This window comes from Trachemys scripta, chromosome 6, assembly GCF_013100865.1.
Source record: "Trachemys scripta elegans isolate TJP31775 chromosome 6, CAS_Tse_1.0, whole genome shotgun sequence".
Lineage (NCBI taxonomy): Eukaryota > Metazoa > Chordata > Testudines > Emydidae > Trachemys > Trachemys scripta.
The window spans coordinates 10,959,158-10,978,608 of NC_048303.1; the positions used below are offsets into that span (position 1 = coordinate 10,959,158).

General features: G+C 43.9%; 1 protein-coding gene across 3 annotated transcripts in view; it reads right to left on the reverse strand.

Moving 5' to 3' along the window:
• Positions 1-3,117: 3,117 nt before the first annotated feature.
• The window catches only part of ST8SIA5 (ST8 alpha-N-acetyl-neuraminide alpha-2,8-sialyltransferase 5), a 106,838-nt gene continuing 90,504 nt past the window's right edge, over positions 3,118-19,451 (reverse strand). For all 3 annotated transcript variants that reach the window (XM_034774587.1, XM_034774585.1, XM_034774586.1), the window contains 2 exons: positions 10,928-11,020; positions 3,118-9,509 (listed from right to left, as the gene is read on the reverse strand). In XM_034774587.1, the coding sequence (XP_034630478.1) occupies positions 9,041-9,509; positions 10,928-11,020 (562 nt within the window). In that variant the 3' untranslated portion in view covers positions 3,118-9,040. The remainder of the gene's footprint in view (positions 9,510-10,927; positions 11,021-19,451) is intronic.

Below are 19,451 nucleotides of genomic sequence, written 5' to 3' on the forward strand. Positions count from 1 at the left end.
GTAACACTAATACTAATTTGTAACCATTCTGCATGCTGACACCTATTACAGTGACTGGTGTTATTAAGAATAATGCACATCAACTCACCTAAAGCTCAAACATCGAGAACATTTATGGCTTTCTAAAGGGAAACTCAGACATGTCAATAGCATGATTATTTATTTACAAGCTTCCAACCCTGTATGCTTTCAAGCCAGTTTTGTTCTTCCTCTAGTCTCCCAGTAAGACATATTCCTGCATTCTTTTTTACCCCAAACACTCAGTTTGAGGTTCACAAGGTTTGCAGTATCTGGCCCCTAAACGTTAACATTAGTGGACATTTGGATTTCTTCCAGGGTTATTGAAAAGCACTTTCCTAAGAACAGTTACTGTTGATTTTTTAATACCATGCAAATGACACACTAATACCCCATGGCTTCACCTATATTAAAAGGACCACAGTGTGATAGGGTTTTTTCCCAGTGATACCAGTTATCAGTTTGCCTGAAACTTTGATTTACAAGCCTTGAGACCTGTCATTCTCCCATTGAAGCCAATGGCAAAACTCATAATGACCTCAAACAGAGCGGGATTGGGTTGTCATCCTGAATAGTTAATATCACCAAGGAACGCCACACAGCTATTTAAAGACAGCACAGAACTATCCCTTTTCTAAAGGCGTGTTGTGTATGAAAGTCTCATTAATAACTGAAGCCCCTGTAATTTTGTATGGCAATTTACGTTGCTTCAGTTAAACGCTTTGCATAGATGATTTAAAATGTAACACTTCTCAGATATAACCATGAAAGTGCAGATATCAGTGGGGAGTGGGGGAGCAGGGAGAGACACAACATTTTTGCCTCCAGATAGGATTTTGTTCCTGTTTACACACATACACAATTTAAAACACGATATTGCTACTGCACAGTATCTACAATTTATAAAAATCTCATTTTCTATTAAAACAACTCACTGACAAACAAAGGGCTGATCCTGCAGTTCACACTCAGGGCCCAATCCTCTGAACCTTTGGGGTTTGATCCAAACCACACTGAAGTCAATGAAAATCTTTCTAATAGCTTCAATTGGCTTTGGATCAAGTCTTCAGCATGCTGAGTACCTGCTGAGGACTGGAGCGTTGTTTGTAAATCAGACAAAAACCCCCTTGACTCCAAAATTCCAAGGAGAATACTGCAATATGCCTCTTTGCCTGGGTAAAGAGACTGCGGGATTTTGCAACAGTGGGATTTTTGCTCACTAGTTAAAAAGCAAAGAGTTCTCTGCCCCCTGAGATGTAAACCAGATAGAGACGGGACTTCTGCAGGGCTCATAATAGAGCTGGGTGAATAACAGATCGTTCGGTTCAGTAGCAATTCCAAAAAAAAAAAATCGGAAAAAATATTAGTTTTGGATCAAAATCCAAATGTGTTGGCTTGGATCATTTTGAAATGTTTTTGGATTTTTCTTAAAGGAAATTGAAGGAAATTTGGAAACAAAACATTGTTTTGAACCAAAACATCAACATGTTTTGTTTTGAAAATGTCAGAATCCAACATTTTGATTTTTTCAGATTTTTTTTTTTAGGCTTGCTTTCTAACCGAAACAATTTGGTGAAATTCACACGAATTCAGGAAAGGTTTCAGCATCACTGAACCTGCATTTTTTTTTTTTTACGGAAAAAGTTTCAGTCAAAAAATTACATCCAGATCTAGCTACAAACTATTCAGAAGAGCAGCTCCCCCTTTTGTAAAGATAGGGGTCTGAGGGCAAATATCAGAACCTCATAAGGGTCACTGGAGGAGGAAAGCCTCCAGCCACTTGTCCCAGCACCACTCATTCAGGACCCCCTTCTCCTTATGCAAAGAAACCATTCTAGCAGAGACGGCTGCACTACGGTATGAAAATCTAACGCTTGCAATATTGCTGTGTCAGCAATAGCACTTGTATCATTAACAAGCCTGATCACTCTCGTGTCAATGTTCCTATTGATGTAATGAACCATCCAGTCAGTGTAAATTATTCATGGAACAATGTTGATTTCTGTGGCCCTCTCTCACTTCCTCTAGTCACCTCGGGTGACTCACTCCTCTCTTCCACCAAGCCTCACTCTGAGCAAGCTATAGGAGGCTGTGGGGAAATGGCTCCTACCCTCACCCCGCAACAAAAAAATGTGCAGCAATTATGTAGCTATTACTACAGCCTCCGAGATGTAATTCCACAGTAATACAGCCGCTGCAGCACAGTCGTGGCTACTGGCTTTACATTCTTCCCCCATGTGGCTTTGATAGCCAATTGGTTGGGGGGTATCATTGTCTAACCTGCTCTTAAAAATCTCCAATGATGGAGATTCCACAACCTCCCGAGGCAATTTATTCCAGTCCTTAACCACCCTGACAGTTAGGAAGTTTTTCCTAATGTCCAACCTAAACCTCCCTTGCTGCAATTTAAGCCCATTGCTTCTTGTTCTATCCTTAGAGGCTAAAGTGAACAATTCTTCTCCCTCCACCTTGTAACAACCTTTTATGAACTTGAAAACTGTTATCATGTCCCCCCTCAGTCTTCTCTTCTCCAAACTAAACAAACCCAATTTTTTCAATCTTCCCTCATAGGTCATGTTTTCTAGACCTTTACTCATTTTTTGTTTCTCTTCTCTGGACTTTCTCCAATTTGACCACATCTTTCCTGAAATGTGGCACCCAGAACTGGATGCTCCAGTTGAGGCCTAATCAGTGTAGAGTAGAGTGGAAAAAATACTTCTAGTGTCTTGCTTACAACACTCCTGCTAATACATCCCAGAATGAGGTTTGCTTTTTTTGCAACAGTGTTACACTGTTGACTCATATTTAGCTTGTGGTCCACTATGACCCCCAGATCCCTTTCATAGAACATTAGGGTTGGAAGAGACCTCAGGAGGTCATCTAATCCAATCCCCTGCTCAAAGCAGGACCAACTCCAACTAAATCATCTCAGCCAGGGCTTTGTCGAGCTGGGCCTTAAAAACCTCTAAAAATGGAGATTCCACCACCTCCCTAGGTAACCCATTCCAGTGCTTCACCACCCTCCTTGTGAAATAGTGTTTCCTAATATCCAACCTAGACCTCCCCCACTGCAACTTGAGACTGTTGCTTCTTGTTCTGTCATCTGCCACCACTGTACTCCTTCCTAGGCAGTCATTTACCATTCAGTGTTTGAATGAGGGGGAAGGGAAGCAAAATACCATCAAATTCAATGAGCTTCCTGATTTCAAGAAGGTATTTTCTTAAGCTTAAGAGTACTTGAACAGGATAATGGTGGTATTAAGAAAGGATGGTGGGGCTCTCCCTAAAATCCTTCTTTTCCTCCTTTTGATTAAGCTGCAGCATCTGTCAGTGTGCCTATGCCATAAACTCTGGCACTGACCACTGTGCAAGTCATTCTACAGTAACATTTTACAGGTAATGACCATTGTGCATCTGAGGAGTGTTGTTTCCCGCCGTTATATTTATTTGCATCCTGGAAAGAGTGGAACAGCATTCCCTGGTCTCACACCCCCATCCTGAAAGCTGTTCCATGAAGCTAGACCCCTGCAACTGCACAGAGCCCCACTGAAGTCATTGTGGGGATGCAGGCATCTGACTTTATGGAGCCTAATTCAGAATCGGGGCCCAAGATGAGAACTGGGCTAAAGTTTCTACTTTTCAAACCTGCATTCATTTTTCACAAGTTAACTTTTGAGCAACACTCTGCAAAACATACCAGGCAGGTAAACATAAACTCTCCAGGAAATAGCATACATGTTATTTCATAGGCTAATCATATACTATATAGGTTTTTCTAGATCTACACAGTTTGTGTATGACTGTATATATCTAATTCTATACAGCTATGTACACTAGAATGAAAAGCTTCCTACACATGTTTGGGGCCTGTTTCTGCAGTCCCTACACAAACAAAACTCCCATTTACTTCCATGGGAATTTCATCTGGATAAACATTGCAGGACTGGGCCTTTGGTACAGATGTGTAAGTATCTTGCATATACATTTTTAAATTGTTAAAAAAATAGAGTAATTATAGAATCATAATCAACTTCTAAAGACAGTAAAACCGCACCTATTACAGTGTCACCCCGGTCGAGGTACGTCAATCAGTTATGTAAAGCAAACAAAGAAAAGGAAAGGCCTGTTACCCTGTAGGTGTGTTAAAAATTGACACACTTTCTTATAATAAAAAGGCAGATTTGCACCATTTTCTCCCCACTTACAGATGCTTTTCCAAGTCTTCCCATGTTATAAGTATCTGTCACAATACATCAGACTCCTTTCAGTCACTGTTGTTCACGTCAACCAATGAAGCAAAGACATTTCCTCAGCAAAGAAAGGAACCGTAGCAAAAAGAGCAACAAAGACATATTGAGCCAAATGCGGATGCCATCACTCAGTCCATATTCAGGCAGAACCAGTCAAAGCTAAGTCAGGGATTCAGGATCACTCTTATTATAAAACTTAACCCATAACAAAAGGCAATGTTGTCTAGAGAGCTAGGCAAGGCACTGTGCACCAGGTCTAATCCCAATTTTGACACTGACTCACCTTGTGATAGTTCACCTAATTTACCTCTGTCCCAGTTTCCTCAAGCATAAAATGGGGATGTTAATACTTAGCCACCTCACCAGGGAGTTGTGAGGAGAAGCTAGTTGGTGTTTGTGGAACGCTTTAAGAATGAAAAATGTTATGCGCACTCTAACGACAATATTGACTCTTACATCATACTTTTCATCCAAGGCTCTCAGGGTATTTTGTGAACAGCAGGGGTATGTCTTCACCGATCCCCGATACAGTAATCGATCCCTAAACGCGCTTCCCGTCGACTCCAGAACTCCACCAGGGCGAGAGGCGGGAGTGGAGTCGACGGGGGAGCTGCGGCCATCGATCCCGCGCCGTGAGGATGGGAGGTAAGTCGATCTAAGATACGTCGACTACAACTAAGCTATTCTCGTAGCGGAAGTTGCGTATCTTAGATCGACCCCCCCCCCGCCCCAAGTGTAGACCAGCCCTAGGTGACCACTATTATCCCTATTTCACAGATAGAGAAACTGGGGCCCAGAAGTTAAAATGACTTGTCTAAGGTCACTCAGCAAGTCAGCAGCGGGAATAGAACTCAAACCTCCTAATCCCACTCAAATGCCCTAGCCACTAGTCCACATTGCTCTGTATATAGCACTTTTACCATCAAGGCCCTATACATACATTAGTTTAATCAACATATCAAAGATGCAGCCCTCTTTTGCATATTAAATCAAGGAAAAACATTCCATGCACTCAGACATTCATCAGCTCATATATTGTGTGCTTAGTATTTTATGTCCGTTAAATACAAATCAATGCTTGCTCAAATGTAATATACCTTCAATGCCTACAGCATGACAACAAAACTACAGGACCCTGGAGCATGGGCATCTCTTCTGTTTCACTTGGTATTTTCCCCGGTGAGATTTCCCCTAGGAGCTCTGAAATGCTATAATCAATTACAGTGATGGGTGTTACATAGTCAACAGGCTGCAGAATCTTAAATATCACAGTATTTCCTGTTCTAAGGAAAGGGAGATATGGGACCATCTCCAAACACCATCCTGGTCACTGCTGGGAAACTCTGACTTTTGAATGAAGACAACTGTACTTCTCCTCTTCCTTTTAGATTTGTTTTCTTTATGTTTTGTTTATAATGGAAGCAATTTTGATAGACGTAGGGATGGGAAGGAGCTCTAAAACCAAATTTCAAAGGAGAGAGTCAAAGTTCTTGCAAGAACAGCTTCTGAGGTCTCTACATTGTAAACTAAAAACCCTAGGCCCCTGATTCGGACTCAAACCCTAGCCAAAACCTTATATCAGATCCTCCTGTAGCCCCATTAAGGTACACAGCTCTTTACATGCCTATTAAGGCATGTTTCCTGACCTAGGGCTTCAAATCTAAATAAGACAAGACAGTGGGCAACAATTCAAGTGAGGAAGATGAGAAAGTGTATTGTTTGAAGTGGTGAGGTTGAAGGAAGAAAGAGAGGACAGCAAGAGTGTCTCAGGTGAATAGGGTATGAAGGTGAGAGAGTTACAAAGATGTAGGAAGCCATGGGAAAAGTTTGGGAAGTGCATGGGCAGAGGATGGGGGAGGGAGAGAAATGAAAGAAGAGATGTGAGCTATAGGTGGAGCGAGATCACACAGAGCTGTGTAGAGGACTGATTTTGACATAGTAAGAGACAGGGAACTAATGGAGGGTCTTAAGGAGAGGACTGATGTGACAGAACGGGGAAACAGAAAGAAGACTGGAAAGGAGAGGTGAGAAGCAGGGAGACTAGATGGGAACAAGTTCCAGTCATAAAAGTGAGAGAGAACCAGTAAGTAAGTTATTAATGGTGGGGTTGGAGAAAGAGCCGATATTATTGATATTCAGCAAGCTGAATTTAGACAATTTGGCGAGAGACTGGATATATATAGAGAGAAGAGTCTAAGATAACACCAAGGTTGTGGGCCTGGAAAATAGGAAGGAGAGTGCAGTTGTCAATGGAGATAGAGAATTCAGGCTGCTACTACTAGAATCAATAAGTTTATGTTTGACTTCAAATGGGCCTTTAGAAAGGGAGACTGGAATGAAAGGAGGTAAGAAGGGTTAGATACTAAATTGATAGAAATATTTTAAACAGCTAGGGAGAGAAAGGTTTGATGGATTAAATCCAAACAGCGGAAGAAAGATCTCAGGGTCAGAAAAAGGGAGGGAAGGAAGAAGGGAAGGAAATAGTGTTGGACTAGGCCAGGGAAGGGAGAGAGCTTGTCAGATTTGGCCAATTTGGTTTCTGAAAAAGATGGCTACATAATCCTTGTCTGGATCCAACTTCCACATCCTTGGCCTACCCCTAATAGGGTGACCAGATGTCCCGATTTTATAGGGACAGTCCCGATATTTGGGGCTTTGTCTTATATAGGCGCCTATTACCCACCCCCTCTCCCCCATCCCGATTTTTCACATTTGCTGTCTGGCCACCCTAACCCCTAATAGGGATGAGGAATCAGAATATCCTGAAGTCATTAAGAACTCTGGATGTGCGGGATTAGCTCTCTGCTACAGGCCATTAAAGTAAGTCCTGGGAACTAAATTAATCTGTCCCCCAAACTAGACAAATTCCATGAAGTTCAATGTATGAAACTAACTTGGCATCAACAGATCAAGAATTAGACCTCAGCAGAACTGGTAACAATAAACGGAAGGGTTCTCTCTCTGCTATGCCTTTTAACCTCTCTTTAATCACACCTTTATTTTTCAGTGGTTAAGTGCTTTCTAATCTACTGCCAAAATGGCATCTCCCATATAGGCCAGAAGAGATGTGGCTAGTTTAATACGGAGACAAATATTGCAAATATAAGATACCTGTGGAAATATTAAACTACTCATTTTACAAATCTTGATAATCTAGGGGAGAAGGCCAGGTCCCAGGATCCACCCTCCATATTATTTAGACCTAGAAAACACTGAGCCAGGTTAAATTGTACATGTTTATCAAATTACTGATACTATCTAGGAGGCTGCTAAACATTTCAATTAAGGGCTTGTCTGTACTTCAAAGATTTGCCACTTGAATTATGGCAGCATAGTTTAAACAGGAAAAGCTCCTAGAGTGGACACACCTATAACGCTATGGAAGTGCTTATACCAGGATAGCTGATTCCTGTACAGGAACTGAAATAAGCTATACCAGTATAAAGCACCTTTTATAAAATTGCAGCTCCCCGTAGGGCTTTTACCAGGATAACTAAGTGAGCAAAAACATCCCTCTGACCTCACTGACATAGTTATGATGGTAAAACTTTTAAGTGTAGGTTAGCGCTAAGATGGGATAACACTCACAACAGTGTCCCCATGAAGACAATGTCTAATAAATACACTTAAGGTCTCTAAATGTATAACTTTAAATTAAACACACGTGACCTATGAGAAGTGTCTCCATTGTTTAACTTCATTTCTATCTCCTCCCAGCCCTCCAGCCATCAGCATTTACTTTCCAAAAGCTGCTGTAAATATTGAATAACTAGAAAGCTTTCCCACTGGGGGAAGCACCTCATCATTCTGGTGCTTCATCAAAATCATCTGGAAAAAATAATCTGCAAGAAGAGCCTTGTCGTCTCCTACGGTCGGTGCCATATGAACCCAAAAATCAGTTCTGCAAACCTCATGTAGAATAGTCTCATGGGCTTCAAGAGAACTGTTCACATGCCCAGGCAGAATTCTATGGGGCCAACATATTACTTTGCTAAGAAATAGTCAGAAGTCCAGAGCTGGTGACTGCAGGAAGAAAACGTGTTTGGGGAAGGGAGGGAGGCGTGTAAGACACAAGGAGGTATGTGGGAAAACAAAGAAGAGGAAGCTGTGAGATAAGATTGATGCAGTTACATTTTGCTGGGAATTGCAGTTTAACCACCTGTTCTGTCCTACCTGGCTTCTCACAAATGAGCTAACCTCACCATGAGATATTACACAGACATGTTTCATCAATGCTATGGGTCATTACACAATAAAGACCACAGCTTATACCTCTCCCCTTACAACTACAATAATGCTTAAAGAATTTGTTTTTAAAACCCTAATGCAAGAGAACAGCAGTTTCAATAAAATCAACAATGTCCGCAGTTGTCTATGAGTCAAAACACCATTCTAATGCCCTGCAGTATATGCTAAAATTCGCTTTCCCCAATGGGTTCAGTTTGGTGCTTTTCCTGAAAGTGAAATGATAGCTACACTAATGTGCTTTGTATATCTCTAAAACCTATTGGAAATGTGCTTCTAGATCTGATTTCCAGGGCAGTGCATAGCCTGTGATGGATGAGTTTCACTTCACCCAAATCACATAACCCTACCCCATCTAGCAGGAAGGATGCTGGAATCTCAGTGTCTATGGGATGCAATGCTTTGAGAAATCGATATTGAACAATTATTGCATAATCTCAGGATGTAATAAAACTCTTCTACACTAAACATAGACACTGAGTTCCTGTTGCACTTTTACATCGGAGGAAAAATCATCATCCTCATCATCAACAGCAGCTGCAAGTCCCGGTATGAACCCGCAGAATCCCCTTGCTGTGCATGTGGAGGAAGTTGAAGATTTCTGAGGGCATTGCGTGGAAGCCAGGGCGAGGTTTGACATTGTCGTAGTAATGGTGAGTTATAAAAATCCCTGAGGGGTTCATGGGGAAAGCCCAAAAGCCAAAAAGGTGGACCTCTTCACAGAGCTCCAGGGCAGCAGTCACCAGAATCAATCCCGTGCTAATCCGCTTGGCACGCACCCCTTGACCGAGCCAGTAGCGCGAGACGTTGATGAGATACTGAGGGTGGAAATAGTAGACGGCTTGCTGAGATTCAAAATCGTCCAGGACGTATTTGACCCGGATAGAGACATCCGTGTTGCGGGTGTTGTAGAAAGCAGGCAGCAGCACCGATGCATTTTCATAAACCTGTAGCACATCATAGAAAGGTTTCCTCCATTTCTCCAGCTTATGGAATCTAAAGATAAAAGGATACAAGTGATTATCAGGCTGTGAGGTTCAATATGAATTAAACTAACAAACAAGAAGCTTTCCATAAAGATTCCCCGACACAATGAAACACCCCTGATCTTAATAAATAGAGCTGCTTGCAAAAAATTTTTGAAATGATCTTTCAGGGACAAACGGAAAATGTATTTAGCTCTGTGGCTGGTAGGAAATTTGTCATTAAAAAGTTTTGGTAATAAAAAAGGGAGAGGGGGAGAGAGAAAATCATGAATATATTTCACCTTTCCCAACCAGTAAATCCTTTGACTAGTGGTCAAAAAATGAGTCAAAATTTCCACAAAAATTTCATCCCTTATTTTTTCCAGCAAAATTTAGGTGGAAAACTTTAAATTTTGAAATGTTTTTACTAATTGTATTCGATACATATTAACACATATCAGTGTCGGGGATTATACAAGAATGAATATCACCTCAGAGCAGAAATTTTAGTGAAACATCTAAAATGTAATCATAGACTTTAAGGTCAGAAGGGACCATTATGATCATCTAGTCTGACCTCCTGCACAACGCAGGCTACTGAATCTCACCCACCCACTCCTGTAGCAAACCTGTGTCTGAGCCATTGAAGTCCTCAAAACATGGTTTAAAGACTTCAAGGTGCAGAAAATCTTCCAGCAAGTGACCCGTGCCCCACGCTGCAGAGGAAGGCGAAAAAACCCCAGGGCCTCTGCCAATCTGCCCTGGAGGAAAATTCCTTCCCGATATGGCAATCAGCTAAACCCTGAGCATGTGGGCAAGACTCACCAGCCAGCACCCAGGAAAGAATTCTCTGTAGTAACTCAGATCCCACCCCATCTAACATCCCATCACAAGCCATTGGGCATATTCACCGCTAATAGTCAAAGACTAATCCCATTATACCATCCCCTCCATAAACTTATCAAGCTTAGTCTTGAAGCCAGATATGTCTTTTGCCCCCACTACTCCCCTTGGAAGGCTGTTCCAGAACTTCACTCCTCTGATGGTTAGAAACCAATGTTTGAAAGAAGCTTGTATCTGTTGGGGCCAAATCCCATTCATCTTACTCATGCAAGGAGACACACTGAATGGACTTCTTGAGTGAGGCAAGTGGGATGTAGCTCTATGGCCCCAGTCCTGCAAGCACTTAAGCATGCGATTAACATTATGCATGTTGATTCAATGGGAACACACAAGGCCCTGCTTAACTTTAAGCACATGCTGCTGATTTCAGTGGGACTTAAGCATGTGCTTTTATGTGCTTTGGTGGCTTGGGGCCAGCCTGCTCAGCATATTACACGATCCATCCTTTAGTCTAACTGCAGCCAGATTTTCTGTGACACTTCTGTTTGTCTGTTTTGCGAAGACAGGAGGAAAGTCTAAAGGGGTTAAAAAAATAAATGAATTGACCTTTCAGTAATAATGCTGGGATTGACTGTCACAATGTCTGTCTTTACACCAACATCCATGACATATTTCTCAGATATAGGAGGTAAATTGCATCTAAAGGAAAGAAGTAAAAAGTAAGTTCAAGAATGCCTTGCAGCTGTTCAGGATGAGAATATGGAACTGTGTTTAAACATTTGTTATAAACAGCAAAATTAGAAGTAGACTGTGAATTAAGAATCTGATCATGGATACACAATCTGATGGACTGTGGTATACTTGGTCGTGCCTCAGCATGGGGGCGAGGGTGGACTAGATGACTTCTTGAGGTCCCTCCCAGCCCTACAATTCTCTGATTCTAAAATGAGTTGATGCTTAAACTGCACACTGCAGGTCACAAATTGTTAATGTCAGTGGCTGTAAGAAGAAACATATTTACTCCTCCCTGCTCATGCAAATGTTAACACACACATGCGCCCTGTAGAAATGTCCATTGCTTGTTAATAACATTTCCTTCTTGTCAGTTCATTGGCTTTGATTCTGATTATATTTATGGCCAGAAATATCTGGATGAGACTCCAAGAAAAACTAATCTCTAAACGCGTAGCTGAATTCGACGTATCGCAGCCGACTTACCCCGCTGTGAGGACGGTGGCAAAATCGACCTCTGCGGCTTCCTGTCGACGGCGCTTACTCCCACCTCCGCTGGTGGAGTAAGAGCGTCGATTCGGGGATCGATTGTCGCGTCCTGACGGGACGCGATAAATCGATCCCTGAGAGGTCGATTTCTACCCGCCGATTCAGGCGGGTAGTGTAGACCTAGCCTCAGTCTTCTCTTTTCCAAACTAAACAAACCCAATTCTTTCAGCCTTCCTTCATAGGTCATGTTCTCAAGACCTTTAATCATTCTTGTTGCTCTTCTCTGGACCCTCTCCAATTTCCCCACATCTTTCTTGAAATGCGGTGCCCAGAACTGGACACAATACTCCAGTTGAGGCCTAACCAGCGCAGAGTAAAGCGGAAGAATGACTTCTCGTGTCTTGCTCACAACACACCTGTTAATACATCCCAGAATCATGTTTGCTTTTTTTGCAACAGCATCACACTGGTGACTCCTATTTAGCTTGTGGTCCACTATGACCCCTAGATTCCTTTCTGCCGTACTCCTTCCTAGACAGTCTCTTCCCATTCTGTATGTGTGCAACTGATTGTTCCTTCCTAAGTGGAGCACTTTGCATTTGTCTTTGCTAAACTTCATCCTGTTTAACTCAGACCATTTCTCCAATTTGTCCAGATCATTTTGAATTATGACCCTGTCCTCCAAAGCAGTTGCAATCCCTCCCAGTTTGGTATCATCTGCAAACTTAATAAGCGTACTTTCTATGCCAATATCTAAGTCGTTAAAGAAGATATTGAACAGAGCCGGTCCCAAAACAGACCCCTGCGGAACCCCACTTGTTATGCCCTTCCAGCAGGATTGGGAACCATTAATAACAACTCTCTGAGTACGGTTATCCAGCCAGTTATGCACCCACCTTATAGTAGCCCCATCTAAATTGTATTTGCCTAGTTTATCGATAAGAACATCATGCGAGACCGTATCAAATGCCTTACTAAAGTCTAGTATACCACATCCACAGCTTCACCCTTATCCACAAGACTCGTTATCCTATCGAAGAAAGCTATCAGATTAGTTTGACACGATTTGTTCTTTACAAATCCATGCTGGCTGTTCCCTATCACCTTACCACCTTCCAAGTGTTTGCAGATGATTTCCTTAATTACTTGCTCCATTATCTTCTACTTAAAACATTTTACCCAAAAGCTAAAATATAAATTAGGTAACACTGGCATTTGCACACTTATATGTCTTCTGTTACCATACTATTGGAGCAACTCAAAATCTTATTTGTATTTATGCTCACTGCACCCCCTGAGGTAGGGCAGTGCTGTTACCCCCACTGTACAGATGGGAAACTGAGGCACTAAGGGCATGTCTACACTGGAATGTGAACCCAGGCTCAGCCTCAGGCTCAAGCCTAACCCCCCATCCATCCACACACAAATAGTGCTAACCCAGGGCTCAGCCATAGGGTACCAGGACCTTGACCCAGGGTTCAAGCCCTATTGTTTTGCAGTGTGCATGCTGCTCCGCTTGACTCAGATCCTGGGAGTCCTCCAAAAAGTATCCCACAATCCCATAGACCAATTTCCTTTGTCCTTGCTATGTTCCTTTGTCTTCTCTATCTAAAATCTTCAATCTACTCGATAGAAAACAGCAGCAACCACCCTCGGTGTACGTCAGCAGCTCAGTAAGTCAGCGTTAACCCGTCCATTGTCTTCTGATCACCAAGCTGCCTACACACCATCAGAGAGCCTTCTGTGTTTGCAATGGAGATAGAACAGAACAAGCCTTTTGCAAAGTGCGCTGCTTGATCTCATAAGAGCACAGCCTGGTTTTGGAAACTCTCTGGTGCAAGGCCAGCAGAACTGTGGCCTTCAGTAAGAGGACCAGGAATGACCCTGCACAGTAGCAAATAGTGAAGAGGCTGGCGGCTTTGCAAATATACTGAACCAGTGACTAGTGCAGGGAGTGGGTTAAGCGGCTCAAGAGTGAGTACCGGAAAACCAGGGACCAGAACTGCATCTGGGGAAACTTCTCAAAATCATGCCCATTTTATGAAGAGTTTGGCCAGGTGCCGGGCGCTACGCCCAGAATGGTGCCAACTGTTGTGCATGATGACCTGGTCAGCTGGAATGGTGCCCTAGTGGCCCCAGAATCATGGGCGGTGGGTCTCAAAGGCCAGGGGAGGCTAAGCCTCCCCAAACCCAGGCCATGGCCCCACCCATGTTCCACTCCAAGGCCCTGCCTCCCCCCTCCCCCCCGACTCCCCTGAAGCTGGCAGGGGCTCAGCTCCAGTTTGTGGCTTGGAGCTTGGTCGGCCCAGGGGGACAGGATGGGCCAGTGGCCCAGGGCAGTGCTGGGGCTGGCCCAGGATGGCGCAGGGGCAGGCGGGCCTGAGCTTCTCAGTGGGGGCGGGGGCACCTCAGGGTTCCTCTGGTAGGGTTGCCAACTTTGGTTGTAGGAATTCCTGGAGATTTCATCACGTGACAGAATTTTTAATTAAAGATTAATCTTTAATTCCTGGAGACTCCGGGACAATCCTGGAGGGTTGCAACCCTGTCCTCCAGCTGCGTGGGGTGGGTCCTCAGGCAAAAAGGGCGGGGCCAGCGGGCTAGCCTCCCCGAAGGAGAGATTCATCCACCAGCCATGCCCAGAATCTATCATGGGGACTGATGGGAGTCAGCACCGAGCACCAAAGGGAGACATAGAAGTCACTCTGTTGCTGAAACCAGTTCCAGAGGCGGCTCTGGAGAAGCTGCACACTCAGGGTCTGTACTCAGAAGAGCTGTTTGATGCAGCCCCTGAGGAACAGCCTGAAGCAGACACAGGCAGGACAGAAGCTGCCCCTAAGCCTTGTAAGTTTCTGGCTCCATTTTAATGTTTATTAATACAGTAATGGGCGGGATTTCCATTCTATGAACCAACGCTGAAGTTATGAGAAGCCCCAGCTAGCAGCATGTATCGGCTAATGGCGGATTGTATGCCAGAGACGTGGCTCCCCCCACCACACGGAGTTCAAAAAGGCAACTGGGGCATGCAAACATTAAAGCACACATTGGAAGTGTATCTTCACTGGAAAGGCACAGATTTTTGCTAGGGCCATTCTTGTCACTTAAAAATAATAACCTTATATTGCCATGCCTGTAAGAATGCCTCTCTATAACCATTTTATGGTCTATCAAGCTGCCTGGCAATAGTGAACACTGTGTGCGTGCATGTGTGTGTGTGTTTGGGGAAATGTGTTCCATTCACAAATTTAGTCCAGTTCAGTTGGAAGTAATCCATGCAGTCCATAGGTGACAAAACTATTTGTTCCAAATACGACGGTGGTTTGAATTTTTCTCCAGAAATACGTTGGGGCCTGGGAGGACGAAGGCTGTGGAGTTCTGCGGTTTTCCATGCAGTCATGGCAGGCTAAGCCATGTGCAAGCTAACGCAGCATCCTGTTGATTCCTGACCCAATCCTGGGTACTGATAGCTGCAAACTTTTCCTGAAGCAGGAACTCCAGATAGGTTTTCACATTTCGGGGAAGGGCGTATGTTCCAGGGCCACCTCAGTAGCTGACCAGCCCAGACCACTCTTAGCTGTGCTGTTCATTCACTTTATGTCTGAATACTTCTGTTGCATAAACTGCAGGTTTCCCACTAGCAGACTGGAATAACATCTCCCTTTGCCAGTCGGGCACCACAAGAACTGTTATGTCCTCCAAAATGTGGAAGGCCTGAAATAACAGAAAAAGCCTGTCACCCCGCACCACCTGCCCTCAAACCCAAGTAGTTTTGCAATTTTCTACAATAAAAAATGCAGTTTTGCTTCTTTAACTTACCATTGTGCCTGCAATTCTTTTGCTGCACAATTAACCAAGCTGTGTCCAGGAGCATCTGTGGGCCGAAGCAGCCTTCTCACAATATACTGAAGTTCCGTTCGTAAAAGTATCATTTTATGTCCTTGAAATTCCACAGGGATCTTTTCTGTGTTCCTGCAGGGAGCTATTTGAGACAATAACCCTCTATGTCTTGCCCTGTTCCAGGCCAATTGACCGCTAGTGGCTGCAGTACCTCCACTTGCTTCACAGTTCCGGGAATAGGAACGGTGGCTAAGGGAGGAGGACAGAGCTCAGCAGACAGAATGGTTTGAGTGGCCCATATCACTGACTGCAAGAGTAGCAGCTCCTGCTATATCGTCTATGCCTGGCCTGACCTCTGCGCACTACCCTGTGCTGCAGTCCAGAAGCAGACTGGATGGCCCAGGCAATCAGACCCCAGGCGTGGCTGGGCAGGGCAATGTTGCCCCATGCAGCCCTCCATGTTGACCCCCTCCCCGTGTATGCCTCCACCTCCCTCCCACAGCACCAAGTGCATGGCAAATAGGGAAAGAAGGGAAAAGAGAACAGGGGATCAGGGAAAATGTCATGATGGGGTGGGGGGGGGGGATTCTGTTTTGTACGTGGTTTCACTGTTTGCACTTTTTCATGCACTTTGCGGGGTGGGGGGTTGTTTCTGCAAGCTTCTGTTGTGACTGGTGTTTTGGTGTGGTGATGGCTGCTGGCCTGCCTGGGAATGGGCGAATGTTGTACTTTCCTAAAACACGTTTATAATTAAAGCTTTTTTATTTCATCAAATAAGTTTATTTCTATCACTGCTTCACATGGTGCGATGCGTATTCAAAATAATAAAGGTAAACACATGATCGGGGACAATTAGGAATTTGTATGCAAAGACTATCCCTCAACCCAGTTATCTGTAGCCATTCATACTTCAATCACTTCCTTACATCAATCCATTTTTGAATAACCCTCTTCCCCCTATTTCATAAGTGGTCTTGTCATTCCTAATTCCACCCTTCTCTCCAAGCACCCCACCCTTCCCCTCATGCCCCCACCAAACCCCACAAGCACATTCATAAAGGTACTATTTCCCCCTTTTCCATTGGACCATGCAAGTCCATAATGTGGGAGCACAAAGCATCCCTGACTGCTGTTGTCCGGGTGCATCCAGCTCCAGCTGTAGTAGGTGCACTTTCTGGCTGTGGGTACCAATTCAGCGGCCCGTCGCTGTCATAGGCCCATTCAGGGGGAAATGGCTCACCTCTGGCTTCACAGAGATTGTGAAGAGCACAGCAAGCCACAGTGAGGCAGACACCATTGATGACACTGGCCTCCAAATGGGTCTGTGGACATCTCGAACGGGATTTCAATCTGCCAAAAGCACATTCAGCAACCATTCTACACCTGCTGAGAGTGTAATTAAACTATCTTTTGCCAGGGCCTCTGAAATCAGGGTACAGTTTCATAAGCCAAGGCAAAAGGAGGTATTGCAGGGTCCCCCGGAATAACGGTGGGGACAGTAACTCCATTGATGATAATGTCATTTGGTGGGGATAGTGTCATTTGGTGGGAACAGCCGATCCATGAATGTAGACTCCTGATTGCTGGAAAACCCTGGCATCTTGAGTTTTTCTAGTACACCCCATGTGACATTCATAAATCGCCCTCGGGTCCACAAGAGCCTGCATAACGATGGAGTAGTACCCTTTGTAGTTGATGTACTCGTGTGCTCAAACTACAAGCACATGAATCTCTCAATGGCCCCAATGCAGTTTGGAAACCCCATTCTCTCAAAGCCAGCAATTACTTCAGGACTGCCACTTTGGGGTAAACCACATGCCTGATTGCCTCAGAAACTTCCACAGCCACTTTACCCACCGTTGACTTTCCAGCACCAAACTGGTTTGCAACAGACCTGAAGCAGTCTGGGGTCGCCAGCTTCCAAATGGCTATAGCAACCCGCTTCTGGATCAGAAGGGGTGGCCTTATGCATGTGTCTTTATCCTGGAAGATGGACAAGTGGCTTGCAAAGCTCCAGAAATGTAGCTTTCTTCATGCAAAGGTTCTGGACCCATGGCTGGTCATCCCAGGTGCATGACAATGTGATCCCGCCAGTCTGTGCTTGTGGCCCTGCTCCAGAAGCTCCAGTCTACATAGGGGGCATCAGAGGCTGTACAGAGTGTACTGAGAACCATCAGTCAGTTCGAGTCTGCCATGCTTGGTGCTCTTCCTCCTCCGCCTCCTCCTCTTCCTGCTCCCTTTATGATGGTGCCGAAATGCGCATCAGCATCTCACGGAAGTGCTGCCCATTTCCTGACACAGGAGTGAAGACGCAAGCAAGAGAAGTTCTTCACAAAGTGTCTCCTCCATGTTGCTGGCTCGGGTGGCTGGAAGCCCACTGACCAAAATGACTGCTTGGCAAGATGTGTTGGCGGGTGGTTCAAACTTCCTGTCATGTGCAGGATGGATCGTCAAGTTTTCCCACAGCGCAACACGGTCAAAGGGCTAGCTAGAGCAGCTGCATTTTAGGTGGGTGCTAGAGAGTCTGGGATTTGGTTGATTTGACTTAGGTCTGGTTGCTGCAGTGTGGATGCCAAAGCCCCAGGTTCAAGCCAGTGTTAGAAAATTCTTAACCTACCGTTAACAATAAGTGTAGACGCTCAAGCCCTGCGTTCTCTAACCCAGGGTCAGCTGGCTTAAGTCCCACTAACCCTGGACTTACATTGTAGTGTAGACATACCCTAAGAGGCAGATTTTTTTTAACAGTATTGAGGCAGATGGGTGCTTTTGAAAACCTCTATCTACCTCATTAGGCACCTAAGCACCTTTACAAATCTGGCCCTAAGTGCCTTGCTCAAGATCACACAGGAAGACTGTGTGGAGCAGGGAACTGAGCTCGGCTCTTCCAAGTCCTCCCTATCAGGGCACAATCTTCTAATATTGAGGATTCTGCATTAGAAGTCTTATGTAGTTTCAATAAGATCTGAAGTTGTTTAACAAGACGGCAGTAATGACCCTTTGGAGGGAATGTATTTGAAGACAATCGTTCATACATTCGTACTAGTGTCCATATCATTTCGGAGACTGACATCATTGTCTATCCTTCAGCCATGGTAGGATTGCTCCCTACGATATTTCTTCTGCTAGCTTGTCCTGTCTAGTTTTAAATTTCTCTAATAAGTTGGGTTCTACTAATTCCCTTGGCAGCTAAGTCCATAGCCTATGAGAACTCACTTTTAGGAAGATTCCCCAAATATTCAGCCTCAATTTTTAATGTTCTTAATTACCCAACTAGTAGCAAGTATCAGTGCAATACAGAAATACATTAGGGCAACTTCTATTTGTTGAATTAGAAAACATCTTATAAAAATAATTAAATCAGCTTAAACCAACAATATTTTTTGTGCAAGAATCATAAAATCATAACATTTTGTGCAAGATCCTGCCAGGGATCTACTCCAAATGTGTCTGATGTGTTTCCATGTAGTTTTCCTATTTGGTCAGTAAGTGGAGCTAGGCAACAGCAACTGGTGATGAATGGAAATTCCATATATAATCTAAAATAAAATCCATTTTTTCCCCTCTAGAAAACAATGATTTTAAATCCTTCTAAACGTAAACGTCCCTGTCAGTGTTAAAATAGGCATCAACATCATTACCACTGACTTCATCAGCGTTCTTTGGATGTCCTGCAATGTATTTTTGAGCAGTTTTAATGGCAAAATGAGATGATTATCATCCCACAGTGAAGTAAGATGGCATCAGTTCAGGAAAACCTGCCTCTTCGGGACTGCACTTAAGCACATGCTTTACTTCAAAGTTGACATCAACAGAACTTAAATATGTGCTTAAAGTTAAGCACATGTGAAATGCTGTTCTGAACAGACTTCTGGATTTGAGCATGTGCATTTCTTAATCAGGGCCTATCTTCCTTCTAGACATCAAACCGCTTTCTTTGCATGAGAATCCTAATATTACAATTGTTTCTACTGAAATTCAGTCATTTTTTGACATGCTCTTTCTTTTGATTTGATCAAACTCTCAGGAACCTAATCATTAGTATTAAAATAAACACAACTTCCACTTTTTATCTTGA